The 21,580-nt window shown below is 36.0% G+C and overlaps 1 protein-coding gene across 2 annotated transcripts in view; it reads left to right on the top strand.

Annotated features, from left to right (window-relative positions):
- CPNE3 (copine 3) overlaps nt 1-17,161 on the top strand; it is a 48,102-nt gene extending 30,941 nt beyond the window's left edge. For both annotated transcript variants that reach the window (XM_007120935.4, XM_028500414.2), the window contains exons 9-17: nt 941-1,039; nt 3,623-3,709; nt 4,408-4,467; nt 5,019-5,152; nt 9,219-9,273; nt 9,356-9,407; nt 12,384-12,517; nt 14,038-14,274; nt 15,858-17,161. In XM_007120935.4, coding sequence (XP_007120997.1) covers nt 941-1,039; nt 3,623-3,709; nt 4,408-4,467; nt 5,019-5,152; nt 9,219-9,273; nt 9,356-9,407; nt 12,384-12,517; nt 14,038-14,274; nt 15,858-15,968 — 969 coding nt within the window. In that variant the 3' untranslated portion in view covers nt 15,969-17,161. The remainder of the gene's footprint in view (nt 1-940; nt 1,040-3,622; nt 3,710-4,407; nt 4,468-5,018; nt 5,153-9,218; nt 9,274-9,355; nt 9,408-12,383; nt 12,518-14,037; nt 14,275-15,857) is intronic.
- Nucleotides 17,162-21,580: the final 4,419 nt, after the last annotated feature.

The following is a 21,580-nucleotide window of genomic DNA, read 5'->3' as shown; positions in this document are numbered from 1 at the left end:
TGCCTGTAATAAATATTTGCAGAAAGAAATGTTTGAAATTACAAAGCACTATAAAAACATCGGTTATTTATGATCACATTGAACACCTCTGTTTGCTAAGAGTTCACACCACCTTATTTTCTCATTGCATTGAATATTCAGGTATTCTTGTGAATATTTACTCTTTGGCTACATCTGTCAACCTGGTGCAAAACTACATGGAAATCAAATACCCTCAGCTCTCTTCTGTCTGCTTCAAGAAAGAGCGAGCCTTTAATGAGAGCCATAGCCAAGATTCCTGTCTTACATGGAAATAAAATAATTATGACCCAGTATAGATACTTCCTCAGTGGATTAAAAACTGTTTTCCTGGAATTTTCCTTTTCATTGTGAGAGTTGTGATCCTCAGAATGATGCACATCTGACTTCATAATATCTAACTCCTAATAGAAGCCTAACCTCACCAAATTGCAGCTAATGAAATACGTTTTCCGTAGTTACTAATCATCTAGAATTTAATTATACAATTTTTAGCTGCCTAGGATACTGACTTCCTTTCTTCCTCCAGATAGATAGTGGCTTTTAGCCATTGTAAAATGATAACAAGGTAAAAAGCAGATGAGAAAGAAGGTCTAATTCCATTTTGATTTTATTAGCACTCGTAAAGGGCACGTACAGGAACTGGAAACTGCTTAATGTGGAATTTGAACAGTATTTGTGTTTTTCACCTGCCTGTGATGTGTCCTAGAACCCCATTCCAAGAATAGCGAGTGTTTGAAAGTGTTTCAGTATTGTTCCTCTAGGAAATTAGTTCCTACTTCTCCAAGTAGGACTGTATGTTAAACATTTTCACTAATTTTAATTAAAAGTACACTTCTTGGTAAGTCCCATTTATTGCAGTCAATACTTTTTTAACAAAATTATATTGCTTTTTATATATTTTTATTATACTTACTTCTAGGTAGAGTGTTATGATTATGACAATGATGGGTCCCATGATCTCATTGGAACATTTCAAACTACCATGACGAAACTGAAAGAAGCCTCCAGAAATTCACCTGTAAGTTGCATCCTTGTCATTTGCATATACCTTATAGTTTGGCCCTGTATTTATTCATTTTTTCTCTTGGCATAGAAAATAGTTTTCCATGCTTTTACTCTATATTATGTAATACTCTGAAGTCTGTGGATTTTATTTGTTTAGTAGTTGGATGATCCAAAATTCTTACTTGGGATGAATTTTCATTTATGTTTAGAGGTTTGGTTTCCTTTGTCTTCAGACAATTTATATGGTTTGATTGAAAATCCTTTGTTTTAAAGATCTTGGCATTTCATTGGTCACAATAATTAATATCTACACTAGACAAATACCTGGACTTGAATTGGGTTCATTTATTCTCCTTTTGGACATTTTACAAATTGGCTTTTACATTCTGCCTGTGGCTTTCCTCTGACTTGTCCTCGCCCAAGGGAAGGATAAAAGCATAGTTACACTATTTCAAATTATGTAATATTAAGCTGCCATCTAATGGTACTAATTTTGTTAGGATCATTTGTCTGCCTTAACTACGTTCAGTTTATTAGTTATCATCCCCACATATTTCTAAGATTGCTTCTTGAAACTTTTCTGTCTGTAAGGCAAAGTGCCTAAAAACTATTCCAGAGTGTTGTTTCCCGCTTATTTACCTTTCTAGTTTGAATGAAATAAGTCATTAATTCTCTTTATAGCTTACTTAGAATAATATGAAATGTTTATTACCTGCTTAGAGACCTGAATAATGCTCCGGTATATAGCATTTGCTTCTGAAAATCTAAACATGAGGTTTAAAAGGTAAGAGATTATGGTCAGGTGGGAAGGTCTTTTTTACGAAGTCATGTAGGTGAGGTGACCCAAAAGAGGATACTGATAGTTTTAGATCAAAACTTAAATACTAAATGAATAAATAAACCTTATTAGCTATTTGATTTAAATAATTGGGAGAAATGAGTTTTGAACAAACGTAGTGGGACTAGAATTTTCAGTAGGTCATGTAAAGATCTCTAGTCCTGTCCCTACACCCTGGTCACAAAGCCCAGATACTAGAAATAACAGAAGTGCTTGTGTGAAGTAAGGAAGGCTTTCAAATCACACTCAATGGTTTAAATGCAGAGATTGAATTAGGTTAACAGTTTGAATTAAAACAACAGCAAAATTCAGCTGTAAATACTCTATTTAAAGATTTTTTTTTGTTTTTAAAGGCAGAAATAATGGAAAATAATGAAAACCTGAACATTTAAAATAAAGCAAGCTACCTAAAAGAACTAAATATGAAGAGTGATCTGGATTGTTGTTTCACTGGTTTCAGTTTGTTGTTATTTTCTAGAACCAGTCAGTGACCTGTTTTTAGAAGATAATGAACCAACAGCTAACTGTATAATACTTTATGGGGCATGTAAAGTTCTCCTAAGTCCAGCTAACTTGATCTTTCCCTCCTGCATGACAGAATGAAGCTTTTAATATTGCTGTAGTGACAAGGTTTACCCACTCTTGTCCTTCAAAGGCAGGACTTTGTCTTATCAACTCTGTGTTCTCAGCACCTAGAACAGTGCCTGCCACTTGGGTAGACACTGTAAAAATGTGAATAAATGAGGTGAAGTAATACAGCTTTTTACCCATAACAATTCTGTTTATGGCATTTCTGCATCTCTAATATTCAATAATTAATATGTATGATAAAGGCTGAGACTCTGGCAAGATCCTGAACTATCAAGGAATTTTTTTAACATCATTTTTTTTGTATCACTGTATCAAAAGTATTTAAAAATGTTTGATTCTTCGAAAATTAGTAATGCCTCTGTCCAAAGTATATAAGTTGCTTTCTGTTAACCAGAAGAGGTGACCTATCCAGTATTCATTGAGTATCTCTTATTATTAGGCAAGCCAGTGAGAATTTGAAGGTATAACTTGGAAGTGATTATACCCTAGCTATGGAAAAAAATTAATGAAATGAAATAATTGACAACAACACCACGTATGTAACTTAATTTTATGTGGTTGTAGACGTTTAATGAGATAGATGGAGATCAGAGAAGACTAGAGCAGGAGTTGATAGAGGGATAAGTGGATAGGAGGTAGAAAGGAAGATGATCCGTTTGGAGGAAGAAACTATACTGAGAAGATGTAAGATACTAGATCGATTTCTACACATATTCCCAGTGGAAAGAGATGATCTTTGCTGCATATTTTACCATAGAGTTGGGCTTCATATATTTCTGTTTTCTGATGGTTGGTTTTTTTCTTTTCTAAGCAGTGTATTTTTGTACTTTGTGTGGGTAACAGCTAGAAGTAATGTTTTATTTCCTTTATTATAAAGAAAAAGGTTATTACTCGGAGCATTTGTAAGGAAATGATCTACAGAGGCAAAATTTATACTTAGGAACTATATTAAAACGTACACAATTTTAGAAGTGCTTTTTGGAAATATCACTGATAAATATTTCATATATATGACATAGTATGCAGTTGTTTCAGAGTTGTATTTTGTAACAGACCTACTTTAGTAGGTGGTTTGATTCCAAGAGAAAAAAGTCATTCATTTAAATTTACATAGGCATTTCTTATATATCTAGTAATAATGAACATTTTTGTCTTTTCTTCCTACAGGTTGAATTTGAATGCATAAATGAAAAAAAGAGGCAAAAGAAGAAAAGCTACAAGAATTCAGGTGTTATCAGTGTGAAACAGTGTGAGGTCAGTTTCTCTTGACCACTTATAGTGTAATGAGATCACATTTCGAGTTCTTCTAAACAAACAGTTTGTTTGGACAGTTGAAAATTGCATGAGCAACTGGGCACCTTTAGGGAAAAGAAGAGAATAGGAAATAGTAGAGAAATCTTCCAAGTAACTTTGCTTCCAAGGTTTGACAACTTTTTAGCAAAGGACAAAGAATATCAAAGTTTTTCATTATCTTAGGAAATATAAGGCACCGTTGGCATTTTTCCAGCACATTAGTGGAAATGGCTTGCCTTAGTGCATCTATCTTGGTCATTATTTCAAGATGAGATGTTACGCGTGAAGGGGAAAAAATCCAAGAGATTTCTTTTAAACAAGTGGGAGTTTTTGTATTTGTTTTTAATCTTGCTTATTATACTTATTAAAGCTCTCAACATATTAGACTCATTACTAGTTTCTTAAAACTTACAGTCAGTGTATTTCATCTTTGGCCATTAATATTCTAATCTTCACATTGCTATAATTATCTTGAAGTAAAATCTTACAGATTCATCACATGTAGGGGCAGGGTGCCTTAAATTCAAATGCAGGGGTGTTTTCCATATGTTTATATCATGTGCTATTCAGTTTATAGATGGTTAAAAATATATGCCAGAGAGCTATTTGCTTTTCTTATGTAGTAGAGTTTTAATTTTAAGTTTACTATTTGTTTTTAGATTACAGTGGAATGTACATTCCTTGACTATATCATGGGAGGATGTCAACTGAATTTTACTGTGAGTAACACACTGAATTTTTCAAAATAGGGCTGTAACATGTGATTTTTTTTTCCCCTCCATTTTGCAGTGTTCTTTCTTTCACTGCCAAGCTGACTTTGTGATGAAATTTATACAATCTGTTGAGTATGGTCTCCTCAGAGAGTTTGTCTAGGTTCACCCTCAAGCTTTTGGCCTTGTTAAATATTTTCTCCTGCAAGAAAGCGGATGTGTACAAATCAGTGATTATCCTGCAGTAATTTAAATAATAAAAAGCAGTAATCAAACAAACATACAAAAAAAACAAGCCCTATGCCTAAATCCATGGATGTAATAATCCATGACTTAAGACATCTAGAAAAATAGGGGTAGTAGGTTGCTTCATGCTGTGGCTTTAATTGTTTAATTGTCTCTGGAAATACCCATAGGCTCAGGCATTTGTTAGGAAATGGCAGTAGCAGGCCCTGGGATGAATGTTTCTGTCTCAAAATTCAATGTTTGTGTTTTCCTGGACATCAAGCAAGGGTGTCCCTGCCTTCATCTCAGTAAGGGCTGCAATTGTTATTTGGCAGGTGGGAGTGGACTTCACTGGCTCCAACGGTGATCCACGGTCTCCTGACTCCCTTCATTACATCAGCCCCAATGGTGTTAATGAGTATTTGACTGCAATCTGGTCTGTGGGACTGGTCATTCAAGATTATGATGCGTGAGTATGACTCCAACACATAACTCCCCAGAAAGGGCAGTTTCTGTATCGTCTGCTGGTTCTCTGATGTAGTTGATGGGATAAGGATGCTGGGGAGGAATAGCTTTCTCCCTAAAATTTCTCTTGTCTTATCTTTTCTATTTTTCCCTTTGTGACAGTCTTAGTTAGTGTTTACCTTTGACCTCTAATCTCTGGCTGTGATTAGTTATAATGTATTATATATAGCTTGCTTCTTTAACAGCTGACTGAATTGGTAAGGCTTTTGTTTCTTTGATCTGGTTTCCTTGGGGTTTACTCATTTGGGATAAGTTATCTGTGTAATTGAAGTCCAGAAGACACATTTTGTAAACACTCATAGACGCTATTTCTTAACATGTCTGTTTCCTTGGCAGTCATTGTCAAATTATTTTCTGAATGGTGATTTTCAACAAGTGTTGAAGGATAACTTGACATAATTGCTATAAAATATTTTGAATAGATTCTCAATGGATAGATTTTGAATAGATTTAAATAGGTCCTCTTGAAGGTTTAGTAAACAATAGGAAAAAAATCCACATTATTAATTTTTTGTTCTCAATCTATTAGAGCACAGTAAAAATTTTCACTTGTTTTTGCCTATTATTTTATGATAAAAGCCCTGATATATTTGATGGAGCTTTTCATTAATTTGTTATGACATTTAAAGAGATGAAAATTTCAGGCAAATGCAAACAAGTCTAAAGCATGGGTAGCAGTTTCAGTATCAGCCTAATAGAATTTAAGACAAAATTCATTAAATATAATTTAAAAATTACTTTATAGGACACTTTGTTATATAATCCAAAATGAAAATATAATGGTGGACATGTTTAGTAACAGACTATCAAAATATTTCAATTGAAAATAGCTAGAAATATAGTAAAAATTTCAAAGTAACACAGTTGTAATGGGACTTAGATAAAAAGTAGAAAATTTACAAGGTTACTTTCTCAGACTGGTTCCTGGAAGGTAAAACAAAAGGTTAACTAAAAAAAGTTTACCACATGGAAATTAAAAAAACTCTTAAGTAGTTCTTAGATCAAAGAGGAAATCAAAGTGTAATAACAGACTATCTAGAAATAAAGGGTAATGAGACGACTGTACATGGTCCTGTCTTTATAGAGGAAAAGTTCTGGCTTTATGTGTTTTATTTTTAAACAAGGATTGAATATAAAATGAACTAGCTTTTCAACAAAATAAAATTAAAGAATAGGAAGAAAAATATAGATATAGCAATAGTAGGAGATTCCATATACATGTTAGCTATTATGTGTCAGAGAAAATTTTAAATCCTTTCTAAATGGTATTCATCAAATCCTCATACTTAGTTGTGAGATAGGTGCTGTTATCATCTTCATTTTAAAGGTGAGAAAACTGAGGCATAGGTGATAAAGTAACTTGTCCAGGGTCACTCAGCTGGTAACTGGCAGAGACAGGACTGAACCTGGGCTGTCTGGCTCCAGAAACATGCCCTCACAACTCTGCTGTGCTGTGCTTCCTCCAAACACACAAAATAATGACTTGGAAAGTCACCAAATTAATAAATTAAATGAAGAGATGATTCTTTGCAAGGTTAGCAAAGCTTAGGCAACCCTTTGGCAACACTGACCCCCCAAGAAAAAGAGAAAACGTGTAGAATATTAGTTATGAGACAGATTATAAGCATAAATTCAGAAAAAAACTAAAAATTATGTTAATGTTCTATAAAAGCTTATGCTATTTCATTGAAAAATCTAGGTTAAAGGATGATATTTTTTTAGAAAGCTGTAAATTACCAAATTTGACTCAAAGAAGCAGAGAACCTGTATAGACCAGGAAGCGTGGAAGGAATGGAGTGGCTGGTCAAAGAGCCTCTCCTCACGAAGGCACCGGCCAAGACAACCTTCATACATAAATTCTACCAAACCTATGAAGAATGAATTCAAACCTGAGAGAATCAAGTGAAAAATATTAGAAAGTGTGAAAGTTTAAAAGGTGGTCAGATACAACATAAAATAAAAAATCAACAATTTTTCACTAACCAGCAAAAACTAAATGAAGAAATTATAGTGGATAAAAGATCACAATTCATAATGCAAAAAAAAATGAGAATGAATTTAGTAAAAGGTCTAGGATCTTTAGTGAGGAAAAACTACAGAATTGTACTGAGGGACAAAGAAGGAAACTTGTTTAAATGGAAAGATATACCACGATTCTAGATAAGCAGATGTCACAATGATGGAAAATATAACATTTCTCCCTATATTAGTCAGTTTTAATCAGAATTGCAGTGGAACCCTGACAAAATGATTCTTAAAATTTTCTAGAGGGTAAAATGAATCAGAATAGTCAAGAAGTTTTTCAGGGAAAAAGAATGAAGGGGAAATTGTTCTAGCAGGTACTAAAACTTATTTTAAAGCTATATATATATATATATATATATAATTTAATTTAATTTTTTAGTGGTTTATAACATTATATAAGTTTCATATGTACAGTATTATATATTAATTGAGTATGGGACTAGTATATGACCAGTAAAAACAAGTAAGCAGTCTTGAAATAGACCCAAAAGTGTATGTGAATTTAGTATATGATAGGGATGGCATTTGGGGGGAAAGGGGTTGTAACAGCTGTCAAACTGGACAGGAACTGGATTTGGATCCCTGACTCATGCCTGTGTATGTTAGGATACTATTCTGTATAGGCTATAGACAAAATTGCTGAAATGGCTACCCCAAAACAAAGTGGTTTTGACAAAATAGAGGTTTATGTCTCTTTCATGTTGCATCTCTAGAGGTAAGTAGTTCAGGACTGAGAGGGCAGTTCTGCCGCTTATAGCTTCCACCCTGGGTCCGAGGCAGCTGCTGTGATTTTCATCCTCTCTAGCCAGTGGGAAGAGGACGAAGGAACTGAGAATGCATGTGCTTTCCCTTTTAGAGTGTGATTGAGAAGTGGCTGACAAATCACTCTACTCACATCTCTGGCCACCTAACCACTGCCAGCCCAGAGAAGCTAGAGTACAGCTAGTGTGGTTGCCAGTAGCCCAGGGGATCCATAATTAAAAAGGAAGAGAATGGATACTGGTGTAGAGTAGCAGTTTCTGCTTCATATCCTACTCCAGATGAATTTCAAGTTTAACATCAAAAACAAAGCTTGGAAGTTCTAGGAGAAAATATATGTGAATTGTTTATAATCTTGCAGTGAGGACAGCCTTTAAGCAAGACAGAGAAGGCAAAAATCATGAAAGAATTTTTATGTGTTCACATTTATTAATATTACTAACTAAAAAAGGGAAGATATTTTAAACAAAGTTAAAGACAGACTATCAACCAGGAAAAATATCGTGACATATAAGATATAGGTTCTATCCTCAATGCAAAAAGAACCATTAAGAATTAATATAAAAAAGAATATCCCTAGTAGAAAAATTAGTGTAATCATTACAATGTTTTATAATGGCAAGACATAGGGTGTCTATTAGTTGGGGGAGAATATCTATACAGTGGAATACTTAACAGCCATTCACATGATGTTATATATTCTGGTCCATAATTATCTCTAAACTTGGGCCAAATATTCATACATTTTGCTGCAGAAATGTGAGAGTTTTACAATGTATGGCATTTGTACCATGTTTCTGTGGCCAAATGTATGAATATTCATATTAAGTGGCATAAATAAAGGCTATAAATAACTTCATGTCAGTTGAGGTCAGGTTTTGCTGCCAAATGAGTGTTTTTGTAAACAAATGAAAAAACTTGTGCTTTTTAAAACTTTATGGATTTATTTATATATTTATTTAGTGAAATGATAAACTATAAATAAAGAGTTAGTTATAAAATATTAATATAAAGTCCACTTTAATAAATATATAGAGACGTTTTTCTCCTTCAATGCACAGAAAAATATTTAGAATGAGAGTTGCCAAATATTAACATTGGTTCTAATCTTTGTTTTATTTTTATATTTTTCTAAGATTTCAAATTTTTAGAAAATAAACTCGTATTGGTTTTATTATGAATAAAGATAAAAATGACCTTTTGCCTTTTTCAAATTTTCTTTTCAGTGATAAGATGTTTCCAGCTTTTGGGTTTGGAGCTCAGATCCCACCTCAGTGGCAGGTAAGAGGAACTCTCATTGCGAAGCTTTGCCTCCTAGCAAAGCAAAACAAGCCTCATCAGTTCTTCTTTCATCTTTTGACAGGTTTCTCATGAATTTCCAATAAACTTTAATCCATCCAATCCCTACTGTAATGGTAAGTTAAAAATAAACATGAATTTTTAAACTGAAAAAAGCTACTCAAATTTCCTCTCTAGGCTTCTTTTTGTGACATATTGAATTTTCTATCATGTAAAGTAGTATAATTTTACCCCAAGTTGGTGGTTAGTATGGTAATGATAATAATGCAAATCACTATGATGATGATGAAGATTGCAGGCTAAATTCTTCTACCTTAAGAGTTTTACTAGAACAAAAGATTCTCAGTCTTGAGGGTAGATCCATAAGAATATGCATATTATTTTCACATATAAGTTGATTTTAAAATAAACCTTCAATGAAAACAGGTCATTCAGTATACAGATGCTTTTCTCAGATAAGCAGTTAACTCTCTTTGAAGAAAAAATGTCTAGCATCAAATTACTTGTTACACAGGGTTCTGTAAGGAGATGGGGTGGGCTAAAGAAACACAGAACTAAGCTCCAAGAGTAGCTTTCCTTTGTGTGGAAAACAGGGACAGGCATTTCTTTCATTTCACTTTTCTGTTTATCCCTCAAATATTCCAGTGCCTCTTCCTTTTTGCCACATTGAGCAATCAACCTAAAATGCCAAATCTCCCACAAAATTGTGTAAGACTGAACAGTTTGGAGGAGTAAAAGAGGGGGCAGAGGCATAAAATTGTAGACAATAAGCTAATTTTCTGCAGAAGGTCCTTTTAACAATTATAAAACAGGGGAGAGTGTTCTTTCCTTCCCTCCCTAAATTATATTCATAAAGTAGAAGAGCATGACCATTTTGTTGGGAGTAGTTTGTATTAGGATTTTCTCCTTTTTTCTGAAACTCTTTTCTTGTACTAATTCAGTGTTCTTTTATGCACTTTCAGTGGCTGGTTGTGACCTTTTGTATCCCTAGGCATATGAAACTGGGAATATTTTTCTTTTCAAGAAATGTGCTTCAGGGCTTCCCTGGTGGCGCAGTGGTTGAGAGTCCGCCTGCCAATGCAGGGGACACGGGTTCGTGCCCTGGTCCGGGAAGATCCCACATGCCGCGGAGCGGCTAGGCCCGTGAGCCATGGCCGCTGAGCCTGCGTGTCCGGAGCTTGTGCTCCACCACGGGAGAGGCCACAACAGTGAGAGGCCCGCGTACCGCAAAAAAAAAAAAAAAAAAAAAAAAGAAATGTGCTTCATGCTTATGATGAAATTGGAACAATTTTTGGAATTTGTTGTAATTAGATTTTATTTATTGCAAGTAAATATGGATGACATACCATGGGATAATTCATTTTAGAAGTTCATTTACTCTGTGAGTAACATGAGCCCATCTTTGGGCTGCCACCAAGCACAGCTTTTCTGCTTTTGGTTTAGTCTGGAAAAAATAATCAATTTGATGTTAGACAGAGGAAATACTACACAGAAAAAATACAGCCTTATTTTAAGACAAGTAAGTTTAATCCCCTTTTCCTAATTAATCATCGACCTTAGTTGCCCAGAAAGAACATGTCTAACTTGTTCCTTTGATGTAGTGGAAAGATTTTAGCATAATTTAGTTTTAGTTGAGGAATGGAAGGCAATTGATGTTTATGAAGAAATTTAATTAACAGTTTTGTATACCTTGAGATTGAAAAGCAAGCTAGATGATAGAAATGGAAGAAAATATTACTATTGCTGTGGTTATGCGTTAAATTTTTCTATAGCATATATCATTACAGTAAGATCCTTCTGCTGGCCTATGTTAATTTTTGTAACTACTGGACTGACTAACCTCTAGTTCCAGCCTCACCTTATGCATGTAAAATCACCTCTATGTATAAATTAGTTACATTCTCAAAGGTTGTTCATAAGACCACTTATTCCTAAACTCAAAGTGCCTAAGAGGAGTTTATTGGCAAGTGGAGAGACTTGGTCTTGTGAAGCTTTTAAACCAAATATTTGCTTTTCCTCCTTATTGATCTATGTCCTGCTGGATATTTTTTAAGCAAGAGACCTGTTTTGTTTACATTAAAAGTCTTCTAAGATTTTCTTGTTAATCTTAGCAAAGCACTGTTGGGAATTTCTAGGATTTCTAGTCTCTTACCTACATCCTAGACACTCTGTTGTGTATTAGGGGCAGATTCATAAGCAGTGCTTTAATCAGGAATGCCATTCAACTTTTGATAGGTTGTGCTATTGTAATCAACAGTCTCTAAATCTCAGTAACTTGTAATGACAATAATTTATTTCTTGCTCACTTTACAAATCACTTGATGCTTGGCTAGACTGCTGTGCTGCTCTGTTTCTACTCATTCTGGGTCTCAGGCTGCCTGGGATATGCTGTTCCCATGGCAGAGGGAAAAAGCAAGAGAGCTGGCAAAAACAGGCCGTGATTCTTAAAACATCTGCTTAGACATGGATGTCATATCCATTCATATGCATTGGACAAAGCTAGTCAAATGGGCCTGCCCAGTCTTCCATTACATAATGCCCAGCAGGCCTAAGGTACACCCCATAAACAAATGCTTTAGTGTTTCTGCAGCAAAATGTGATAAATAACCTGGAAGTGAATATTTGCAATTAATATAGTGTACTATATACCATGCTTAACCTTATATGATATTTTTGTAGAACCTCTGGTCATATATGCAAAAGTTTTTCCATTTTATCAGTTACTTTTTCTTACCTTGTCATCAGTTGTATGCTGCAGCATCTTTTGTATGGTTCTTTTCCCATCAGAGTCTTATTCCCAAAACATATCAAAATTAGCCAATATAACAACCCTACTTTAGACTAATGAATAATTTGGCTGAGGTGAAAACAAATGCCTTCTACTGGGGGAGAGTAAAGTTTATAGGTTTTTTTTGTGGTAGAGCATAGCGATGGAGTTTTGTAATACTATATACCTTAGAGAACTCCCGAATATAGAACTTTTGACTGTTTAAAGCACTGTATGTTGGTATGTAAATTAAATTAGCCAGTATGGTGAATAGTAAACAATTAAATTGTGCTTGAGAATTTTTAATCCTGCTTTTTTTGTCTAGGAATTCAAGGCATTATAGAGGCATATCGGGCCTGCCTTCCTCAGATAAAACTCTATGGACCAACTAATTTTTCTCCAATCATAAATCATGTGGCCAGGTTTGCTGCTGCAGCCACACAACAACAGACAGCTTCTGTAAGTGCCCTGTCGCCAGGGGGCAGGGAGAATGTGAACTGGTTGTTGTTCCCAGAGCCATTTTTCTGTTTATTTGGTCTGCTGAGATACAAAGACAGGGCATGAAGCAATGATATATCATCCTTGGTTTGGGAGTAACATCTGTTGTTAAATTAGTGATCATTAAGAACATGACAACAACAAAACAACCTGTATACTTATAAGTTTTTTCTCTGTCTTTTGAAATAATTTTCTCAGGTAGGTTCTCAAAAATTTTTTTTTTGAAGTAGCCTTAGTAAGTTTAGGCTTCAGGAGACCTACCACTTCAGTTGCTGTTGCAAAATTACTTACCATACTAAAGAAGTTTGAATTAGAGAGTCATTACCTGTTGGACCCTGGATACCAAACCCCACTCAGCTTCAGTATCCTCAGAAATAAGGGATAAGTACCTCATGCAGTTGTTGAGAGAGTGAGAGAAGATAATTCATATAAAGTGCACAGTGCCTGATTCAGAGTAAACACTCAGCACATGATAGCTACTATTATAAATCTTATTTTCATTTTAGACTTAAATGGCCCAAAGGATGGAGTACAACTTTATATAACATTTTACCACTCTCTAAAATGATTTATCAGAGATGATGGGATTGAGAGAAAGATTTCCCCACCTTGAACCATATCCATTTTTTAAAAAGTATGTTTTAGTCTGATGAACGATTCTACTTCCTCCGTATTTGATCTTTTAAGAACGGAGTTGCCACTTGCTCCCTTGATAGGTACTTTGACATATTCAGTACTTCAGTTAAGTCATAATGTTTCAGTGGTAACTGAAAGTTTAATCTCTGACATTTAGGTGTCTTGCTTCTGTGTATTTATGCCAGCCCTCTTTTGTGGTCTGTTGCACTTTTAATGAAACTACAGTTTTTGTATCAGTTAATTTCCTTGTCACCAGAGAATCTTAGAATATTTCATATAGATGGTATCCTGGGTAGAGACTGACAAGGAAAATGAGCAAGAAAGAGACTAAATGACTCATCAGGCTGGAGATGTCATTAACCATTGCTTTTTTTTTTTTAACATCTTTATTGGAGTATAATTGCTTTACAGTGTTGTATTAGTTTCTGCTGTATAACAAAATGAATCAGCTATATGCATACGTATATCCTCATATCCCCTCCCTCTTGCATCTCCCTCCCACCCTCCTTATCCCACCCCTCTAGGTGGTCACAGAGCACTGAGCTGATCTCCCTGTGCCATGCGGCTGCTTCCCACTAGCCATTTTACATTTGGTAGTGTATATATGTCAGTGCTATTCTCTCACTTCGTCCCAGCTTACCCTTTCCCCTCCCTGTGTCCTCAAGTCCATTCTCTACATCTGTGTCTTATTCTGTCCTGCCCCTAGGTTCATCAGAACCATTTTTTCTTTTTTTTTTAGATTCCATATATATGTGTTAGCATATGGTATTTGTTAGAGTCTAACCATAGCTTTTATTGTTGGGGAGCTCAGCTGGCTCAGCAGACATAATTGTCTTTCTTGGCAGCAATATTTTGTGCTCTTAATCATTACTGATGGCGTGATCACAGACCTTGATGAGACCAGACAAGCTATCGTTAACGCTGCCAAGCTGCCTATGTCCATCATCATTGTCGGAGTTGGAGGTGCTGACTTTGGTGCCATGGAGTTTCTGGATGGTGATGGCGGAAGTCTCCGCTCCCCGTCTGGCGAGGTAGCCATCAGGGATATTGTCCAGTTTGTGCCTTTCAGACAGTTCCAGAACGTGAGTACCACTCCTCCCTACTCTTCATGCACTCTAAGGTGTTTGAACACAGACCTTTGCCGGTCCATAACCAGGCAGTTGAGTAGGTGTCTGGGGTTAGAGTGTGTGAATTTTCCATTTTAAGAGCCTTGATTAAATTTGGCAGGTTTTTTTCAGGTTGTATACTTGTGTGCCTCTTGCAGTCCATGTGATAAATTGTTTAAAAAGATGTTGTTGTGAATGTTTTAGAATATATTTTATCTTTACCTGTGTAATAACAGAAAAACTCTATGCAAGTATATGATGAATTTACCAAACTAGAAGTTGATTTGATGAAAATTGTAAACATTAAACTGTTTTACCCAGTTTAGTGGTAACATCTTGTAAAACTATAGGTCCAGAATCCTAACCAGGATATTGACTTTGATACAGTCAAGGTCCAATATAGCAGGCTCCCTCATGTAGCCCTTTTATAACCACACCCACTTCCTTCCCACCTTCATTTCCTCCTTAACCCCTGGCAACCACTAATCTGTTCTCCATTTCTATATGTTTGTCATTTCAACAATGTTATATAAATGGAATCATACAGTATATAACCTTGACACTGGCTTTTTTTCACTCAGCTTTATTCTCTGAGAGTCTTCCCAGTTGTTAAATGTATTCCTTTTTGTTGTTAAGTAGTATTCCATGGTGTGGGTGTACCAGTTTGTTTAACCACTCACCCAGCGAAGGACATCTTCAATTGTTTCCAGTTCTCATCTATCACATACAAAGGCTGCTGTAAACATTCGTGTACAGGTTGTTGTGTGAACATAAGTTTTTATTTCTCTGGGATAAATACCCTGAAGTGCAGTTGCTGGATTGTATGGTTGTTGCATTTTAGTTGTTAAAGAAACTGCTGAACTTTTCTGGCACAGTTATGTCATTTTACATTCCCACCAACCAATGTATGAGTGGGGCTGGGGGTGGGGAATGAGGTGGGTGTGTATTAAAAAGGTGGTAATGTTAGGGATCTTTGTGATGATGAAACAGTTCTGTATCTTGATTGTGATGGTAGTTACACAGATCTACCCAGATGATAAAATTACATAGAACTACACGTGTGCGCACCTACACACAACTGAGTGCATGTAAAACTGGTGAAATCTGATTAAGTTCTGTGAACTATACCAGTGTTGGTTTCCTGGTTTTGATATTGTACTAAAGTTATATAAGATGTTATCTTTGGAGGAAACTGGTTGATGGGTACGTGGGACCTTTCTGTACTATTTTTGCAACTTCCTATGAATCTGTAATTATTTCAAAATAAAAATTAAAAAAAATTAATACCAAGTGAATGAAAGACCCACATTTAAAAGTTAAAGAGCAAAAAAATTATCATTAAATGCCAAAATGTGGGCAGCAAAAAAGTACTTGATAAATGTTTGTGATCATACTCAGCATTCTTAAGTAACATTGGTTTATTCCATGTTTTACGGACAGTACCTGAGACAAGATACAAGCTAGGAATTGGGAACTAACTGCTTTTTCCTAGTCTTTTATCAAAATGCCAGTAAAAATTTGGTTGCTAATAAAATCGCTTTGATTTTTTTTTTCACAAGGCTCCAAAAGAAGCGCTTGCTCAGTGTGTCTTGGCGGAGATCCCCCAGCAGGTGGTAGGCTACTTCAACACATACAAACTCCTTCCTCCCAAGAATCCGGCTACGAAATGAAAGGAGCTCTGGTCGCCTGAGCAGAAAGAAGTCTTTTGTGCTGTGTGGAGCAATGGATTTCTCTCTGACCCCAAATCATGAATCTGTCATTTTGCACACTTCTCACGAACCCCAGCATTTATGATGCAAACCTAGTTCTCTATGGATTATGTCTATTTAAAGCATTCTTTTTTAGTTTTTTTGGAGGAAAGTGCTAACTTAATCTTTGCCCAATCAATTCAGTGATTGCTAGTGATTTACAGTAATTGCAGTGAGGCTATTTGGATTAGAAACTGGTGTGAGAAAAGCGGATTTTGTTCTTGTGGTTGTTTACTTTCATATGAGGAAAATGCTGTTTTTGAATGTTTGTAAATAAGAAAGAGTGGAAAATTGTTGGAATGATGCGATTTACAGGTTGCTGTGCTTTGCTCTAGGCAATATATGTTTTATAAGCCATTGTCCATGCCTGACAACAAGAGCTTCTTAAATTAGATGATATTGAATTTGTTTCTAGAACTATACTTAGTGCTATTCCATGGGATAAAACTACCTTTACTTGTGCCTGAATTTTGCTGCAATTTAGACAGGCACCGTTCAAAACAGCACACATCCTCATAGGACTTCATGAAAAGTACCGAATGAGAAGGGAAGGCACATATTCAGTTCTTAAAATTGTACAGTCAACAAGTAAAAGGAACCTCATGTAAGTAAGCCATTTTTATTTGCCTTCCTAGATCTTTCATTTTCATTATTGAATACCGTAAACATGGTCAGATTTGACCTTTTCATTGACTGTATGTGACACTCAGGATTCTATATCTGCATTGATGATAGGTAGCCCTAGATTCAACATTATTAGATTATTTTAATTGGAGTTTGTTAAAATGGTTAGGACTGGTTTATCCAGGAAAACTATAAGGACCAAACATATAAGGGGAAATTCAGAATTCTGCTTTCTTTTAATCAATGAAAGACGTTACTTATTAAAAAAGACAATGTTTATACTTTCCTTGTTAAGGTCCCATATATTGATTTGTACATTTGTGTAGATTCATTTAGATATTCTCTCTTTTACTTTTTAAGTAACATTTTTAGTCTGATTTTTTTAAACTCATGATAGTGGTTATTAATCAAAATCATATTTTACGTTTTAATAATGTGCTATTTCCTAGATCCAGAATGTATTGTATTAAGCATAAAACCTGTTATAACTTTTAAAAAAGATCCAACTGCTGCATAGGATAGAGTGCTTTTTTTTTTTTTTAGTAGAATTTTTTTCCTGATTTTTACCCTTTAGAACATAATACTTAGCAAACATTACTTTTTCAGAATAGATTCAGTAACGTTTTGTTGAGGAGCTGTGTGCCAAGTACTATGCATATCTGTGTATTGGCCAGTCATCTTGAACAATTTAACATTGAGAATTACGTGTTTATTATGGATCTGTAAATGGATGCACCCTAAGCCTATCAGTCTTACTGAAAACTTGCACCACAGCTCAGGTCTCTTGTTCCCTGAAATGTCTGAAGCAAGTGAGCTTTCAGCCACAAACAGCTTTTGGCTTCCCAGAAACTGCTCATTGCCAAGGTCAGTCTGAGAGGGGGATCTGCTCGCCACAGTGGTTGCCTAGCCCAGGTGAGCAGTTAACATTTTTCCACTTAGCTAGCTCTCCTCTGGATATGTGTTGTTAACCTCAAGGTACCTAACTAGTAGTCTGTTGCTCTATAGTATGTCTCATTAGTTGACAAGTCATCTTGACATCAGTTAGGGGAGGAAAAAAACTGATGATTCTTCCAATAGTTCGGAGCCTTTGCTGTCTAAGATGTCCTAATTTCACTTCTCTTTGTGTGCTTGGAAACAGCATATGTATGTTACAGTGGTTTTCAGAATTTTTTTTTTTAACACATGAAGCCTTTAAAAGAAACGATTTACATATGTTCTCAATGTATTGTAAAACAGAAGTAGAGGTTTTCTGTTTGAAGCTGGGGCAGGGTCCACCGCCCCACTCACTGGGCCTCCTCCTCACTCTCCTGAACCAGATCCTGGCGGCACCTGAGTCACCTGCACAGGACACCTGGAACCACTGGTCATGAGCATTCATTGTTTTTATTGGCCAAATAACAGTACTTCTGTCACCACTGTCAAATTGATTTGGTCTTCATAATTTTATATTCTGATTTTAACCAGAATTGTTCCCTTTTGAAAATTAATTTTGTATTATGCATTCTTGATTTGGTTCATCAGTAGATGCTATTATTCATAAGACCTGTGATTCCAGCAAATTAGAGTAATTGATACCTTTTTGCAGTTTTGAATAAAAGCATTTATAATTTCTAAATTATCATTTTATAAAATTCTTATAGTTTCAACATTTTACCTCATCACATGCTGATATAGTATTGTTTTATATTAAAATAGTCCTTTTCCCTATTGTGCCACCATTCATTCAAGTGCCATTAGTTCTTTTTTTTTTTTTTTTTGCCATTAGTTCTTAAAATGCATTTAAAGAAAAAATAACCAAGTTTACTTTCACACTTCATATAAACAGATATATTACAAACATATATTAGGGTGACAGTGCCCTGGATAGATGTAATATTTCTCACATCTGCCTGTACTGAGAAAATAGCAATTAGCATGGTCATGTCACCTTGTGCTTAGAATTGAAAATTTTAAGATCATAAAAATTTAAAGTCAGATCAGGAATTTACAACTATCCGTTTTGGTAGTGCCTTAGGCAGCCTTTCCAGAGTAAATTCAGCGCAGTGTTGCTGCCTCTGCCTTATTTGACATACTTTGCCTTTTTCATTTTGTAAATTTTCTGGAAAGTCATCTTCAGTAAATTTCTCCTAGTTTCTTTATGTGTGTGATTGATAGTCATGGAAGTGACACATAAGGTAAGCTAGAAGCTTGGTTGAGATCTCGAGAGACTATTTTGTGCTTTTATGGATCTCATACTTGATAATAAATGCATAAGTTACTAATATATGAATTGATGTTAAATGTATCTTGCATCTGAATTGCCTTTGGATAAAATTATTTCGTGGTGTGAGACAGTAGTGCCTTGTTTTCATTTTTATTCTTTCTCTAAATATTATTCATTGAAAAGTTAGAAATAAAGTTAGTATTTTAATCAGCCTGTATTCCATATTTTACTGAATTAAACAGTTTGGGGGGATTTTATTATTTTATGGGATGTATCCACTTAAAAGATATTGAATGCATTCAAGATATTTTTCAGGGTGCAGAGGAACCAAGGGAAAGGTTCTCAGCTTAACTAGAGCGGCCGGAGAATTATGGTGCTCACATTTTATCAGCTGTGTTAAGCAGGACAGTATATTCACCTAACTTTTTAAAAAGTTGCTACTATTATGTTGCAGTCATTGGGCAAGGTCTTGGGGTTACAGTGGTGACCTAGGCAGCCAAAGTTGCCACCTTCATAGAAATAAAGGATTGGAGGAGAGAGAAAACATTAAATGAGTAATTGAGAGATATGAGATTAGTGTGTGCTATAACATTGTAGGGGGGGGGAGACCTGAACCATCTAGCTGTCAAGGAGCACTTTCTTGAGGATGTGCTGAAAGATAAGACCTGAAAGTTCACTGGATAAAGAAAGTTTAAAACATATATGAACTATGGCATTGAATGTTTCAGGAATGGAAAGAATTTAAGTTTGCTGGAATACAAAGTGCGAGAGGGAAAGTGGTGAGAGAAGAGTGGAGAGATGAGGTGGAGTGGTGGGTAGATGTTACATCCTGTGAGGGCCTCTGGGGCGTACAGGGAGTTCATACTTAGGCTAAAAGTAATGGAATGCCACTGAATGGACTTAGCAAAGGACTGATGTGATCAGAGTTGTGTTTTTGAAAAACTGGAGGGCCTTACATTTTAGGGCAGATAGGAGGGACCCTGTTGCCAAAGTTGCGTGGCCAAAATGGCTTTGTCTTGGTGAAGCCCTGATGAGGGATTTGGTGGTGGTCACCTTATGGCAGAGACTCAGCTGTTTGGTTACGCACTTGCTAAGTTCTGGTTCTAGGTCAGTTTCTGAATTCTGGGCTTTTCCTGCCACAACCCTGCCTCCACATCAAATCACCTGTTAGCCCCATATCATCAGTTCCTTAATGGTTCCAAGGCTGGCTCACACCTAATAATGACACAGATCTGCAGGATTGCCAAACCCTTGCTTGTAGCAAGACCATCACCCTTGTCATTTGTCACTAAGCATGGCTGTGTTCGGCCAAATTCTCCAGACTACTCACAGCAGGTTGTAGTGTCCTTGGAGAATTATACTTTGTCTTGGCTATTGATTCTCTTCTTTCTAGAAGGAAATGATCAGTGAGGCAAATATTACAAGCAGAATTGTGACTTCTTACAATAGGGAAAGGAGAGCCCTAATATCTTTGGTTTTTTCATAAACTCACAATGTGCCAGGTTTTATAACAGCACTTGGTCTTCTAGGACTGGACTCAAGAATGTCAGGGGTTAGGGAGCTCGAGAGAGTTCTCAGAGAGAAGACTAAATGTGAAATAATTAGTCCTTTCAGCCATGCGTTCCATCCAGTAAAAAGTATTTACTTGTTTTTGAACAAATATTTATTGAATAGCTTAGTACTGGTAATCAACAGGTGAAGCCAAAGTGAGTAAAATTTCTTACTAACCCTAAAGAGCTTATGATCTAATATGAAAAAGGAGGCAGTATATGATGCTAAAACAAAGAAGGAATGAGCAAGGTGAGGCAGCGTTTTGTGCTTAGAGTGAGACTATACCTTATGCCTTCAGTCATCTATGGTCGAGAGTACGGAAGGGACCCTGAACACTGCTTCTGGCAAGATGCTTCTCCCTCCCCGCCCTCCAGCATTCGTTGCTCCCCACCACAGTCCTAGGACCACCAGGAGGGAGCCTGCCTGTCCTTACAAGAAGCTCAGTCATGATCTCCCTCACTCTAATCTCCATATGGCTCCTCTGTGCAATCCATATTCTGACCACACCCTACTTCTCTCCAACTCCCCAAACACTTTCACTCTGCCCTTAGGAACTGAGTCATTCATTAGCAAAATCTTTATATCCGTGCTTTTTCTGAACAATCCCTTCATGTTTCTATTCTAATTAAAACCTGACTCTCTTGAAGAACCTTACTTCCTCTGCAGCCCTCTCAAAGTGGTTATTTTCTCTTCCTGATCCACCCCTGGGCTTGGAAGCAGGTTAAGTGTCCCCCTATGTCCTCCTTTCTGCTTTCAGATAAACTTTCCCTACTCTTTAAAACAATCGGCTCTGAATATCATATCCTTAGACTAGACCATGCTCTATCCCTCATCCTAATAATCTTATTCTCCCCCTTACCTCAGCCCTCACTCCTAAGGACATATACTAGACCTTATCATTATTGATTGCAAATCCCTCCCTAATCTCAATTTCAAGTATTCCATTTTCCAGTAACAATCCACTTTCCAATTTACTCCCTCTAGTACTAAAACTCCAACAGATCATTCTCCATCAGTACCTTCAATCCACTAACCTAAGTGTTCAATGGCCTTCATGGTGTGACCTCCCCCCCACCCCACTTCTTTTCTAGACTTCTTTCTTACTAGTCTTTGCCTTGGCCATTCTGCTGCAACCACCTGGGCTTTCTTGCTCTTA

This window comes from Physeter macrocephalus, chromosome 15 (assembly GCF_002837175.3).
Source record: "Physeter macrocephalus isolate SW-GA chromosome 15, ASM283717v5, whole genome shotgun sequence".
Classification (NCBI taxonomy): domain Eukaryota; kingdom Metazoa; phylum Chordata; class Mammalia; order Artiodactyla; family Physeteridae; genus Physeter; species Physeter macrocephalus.
The sequence above is the reverse complement of the archived record's forward strand: the minus strand, read 5'-3'. Positions and strand labels throughout refer to the sequence as shown.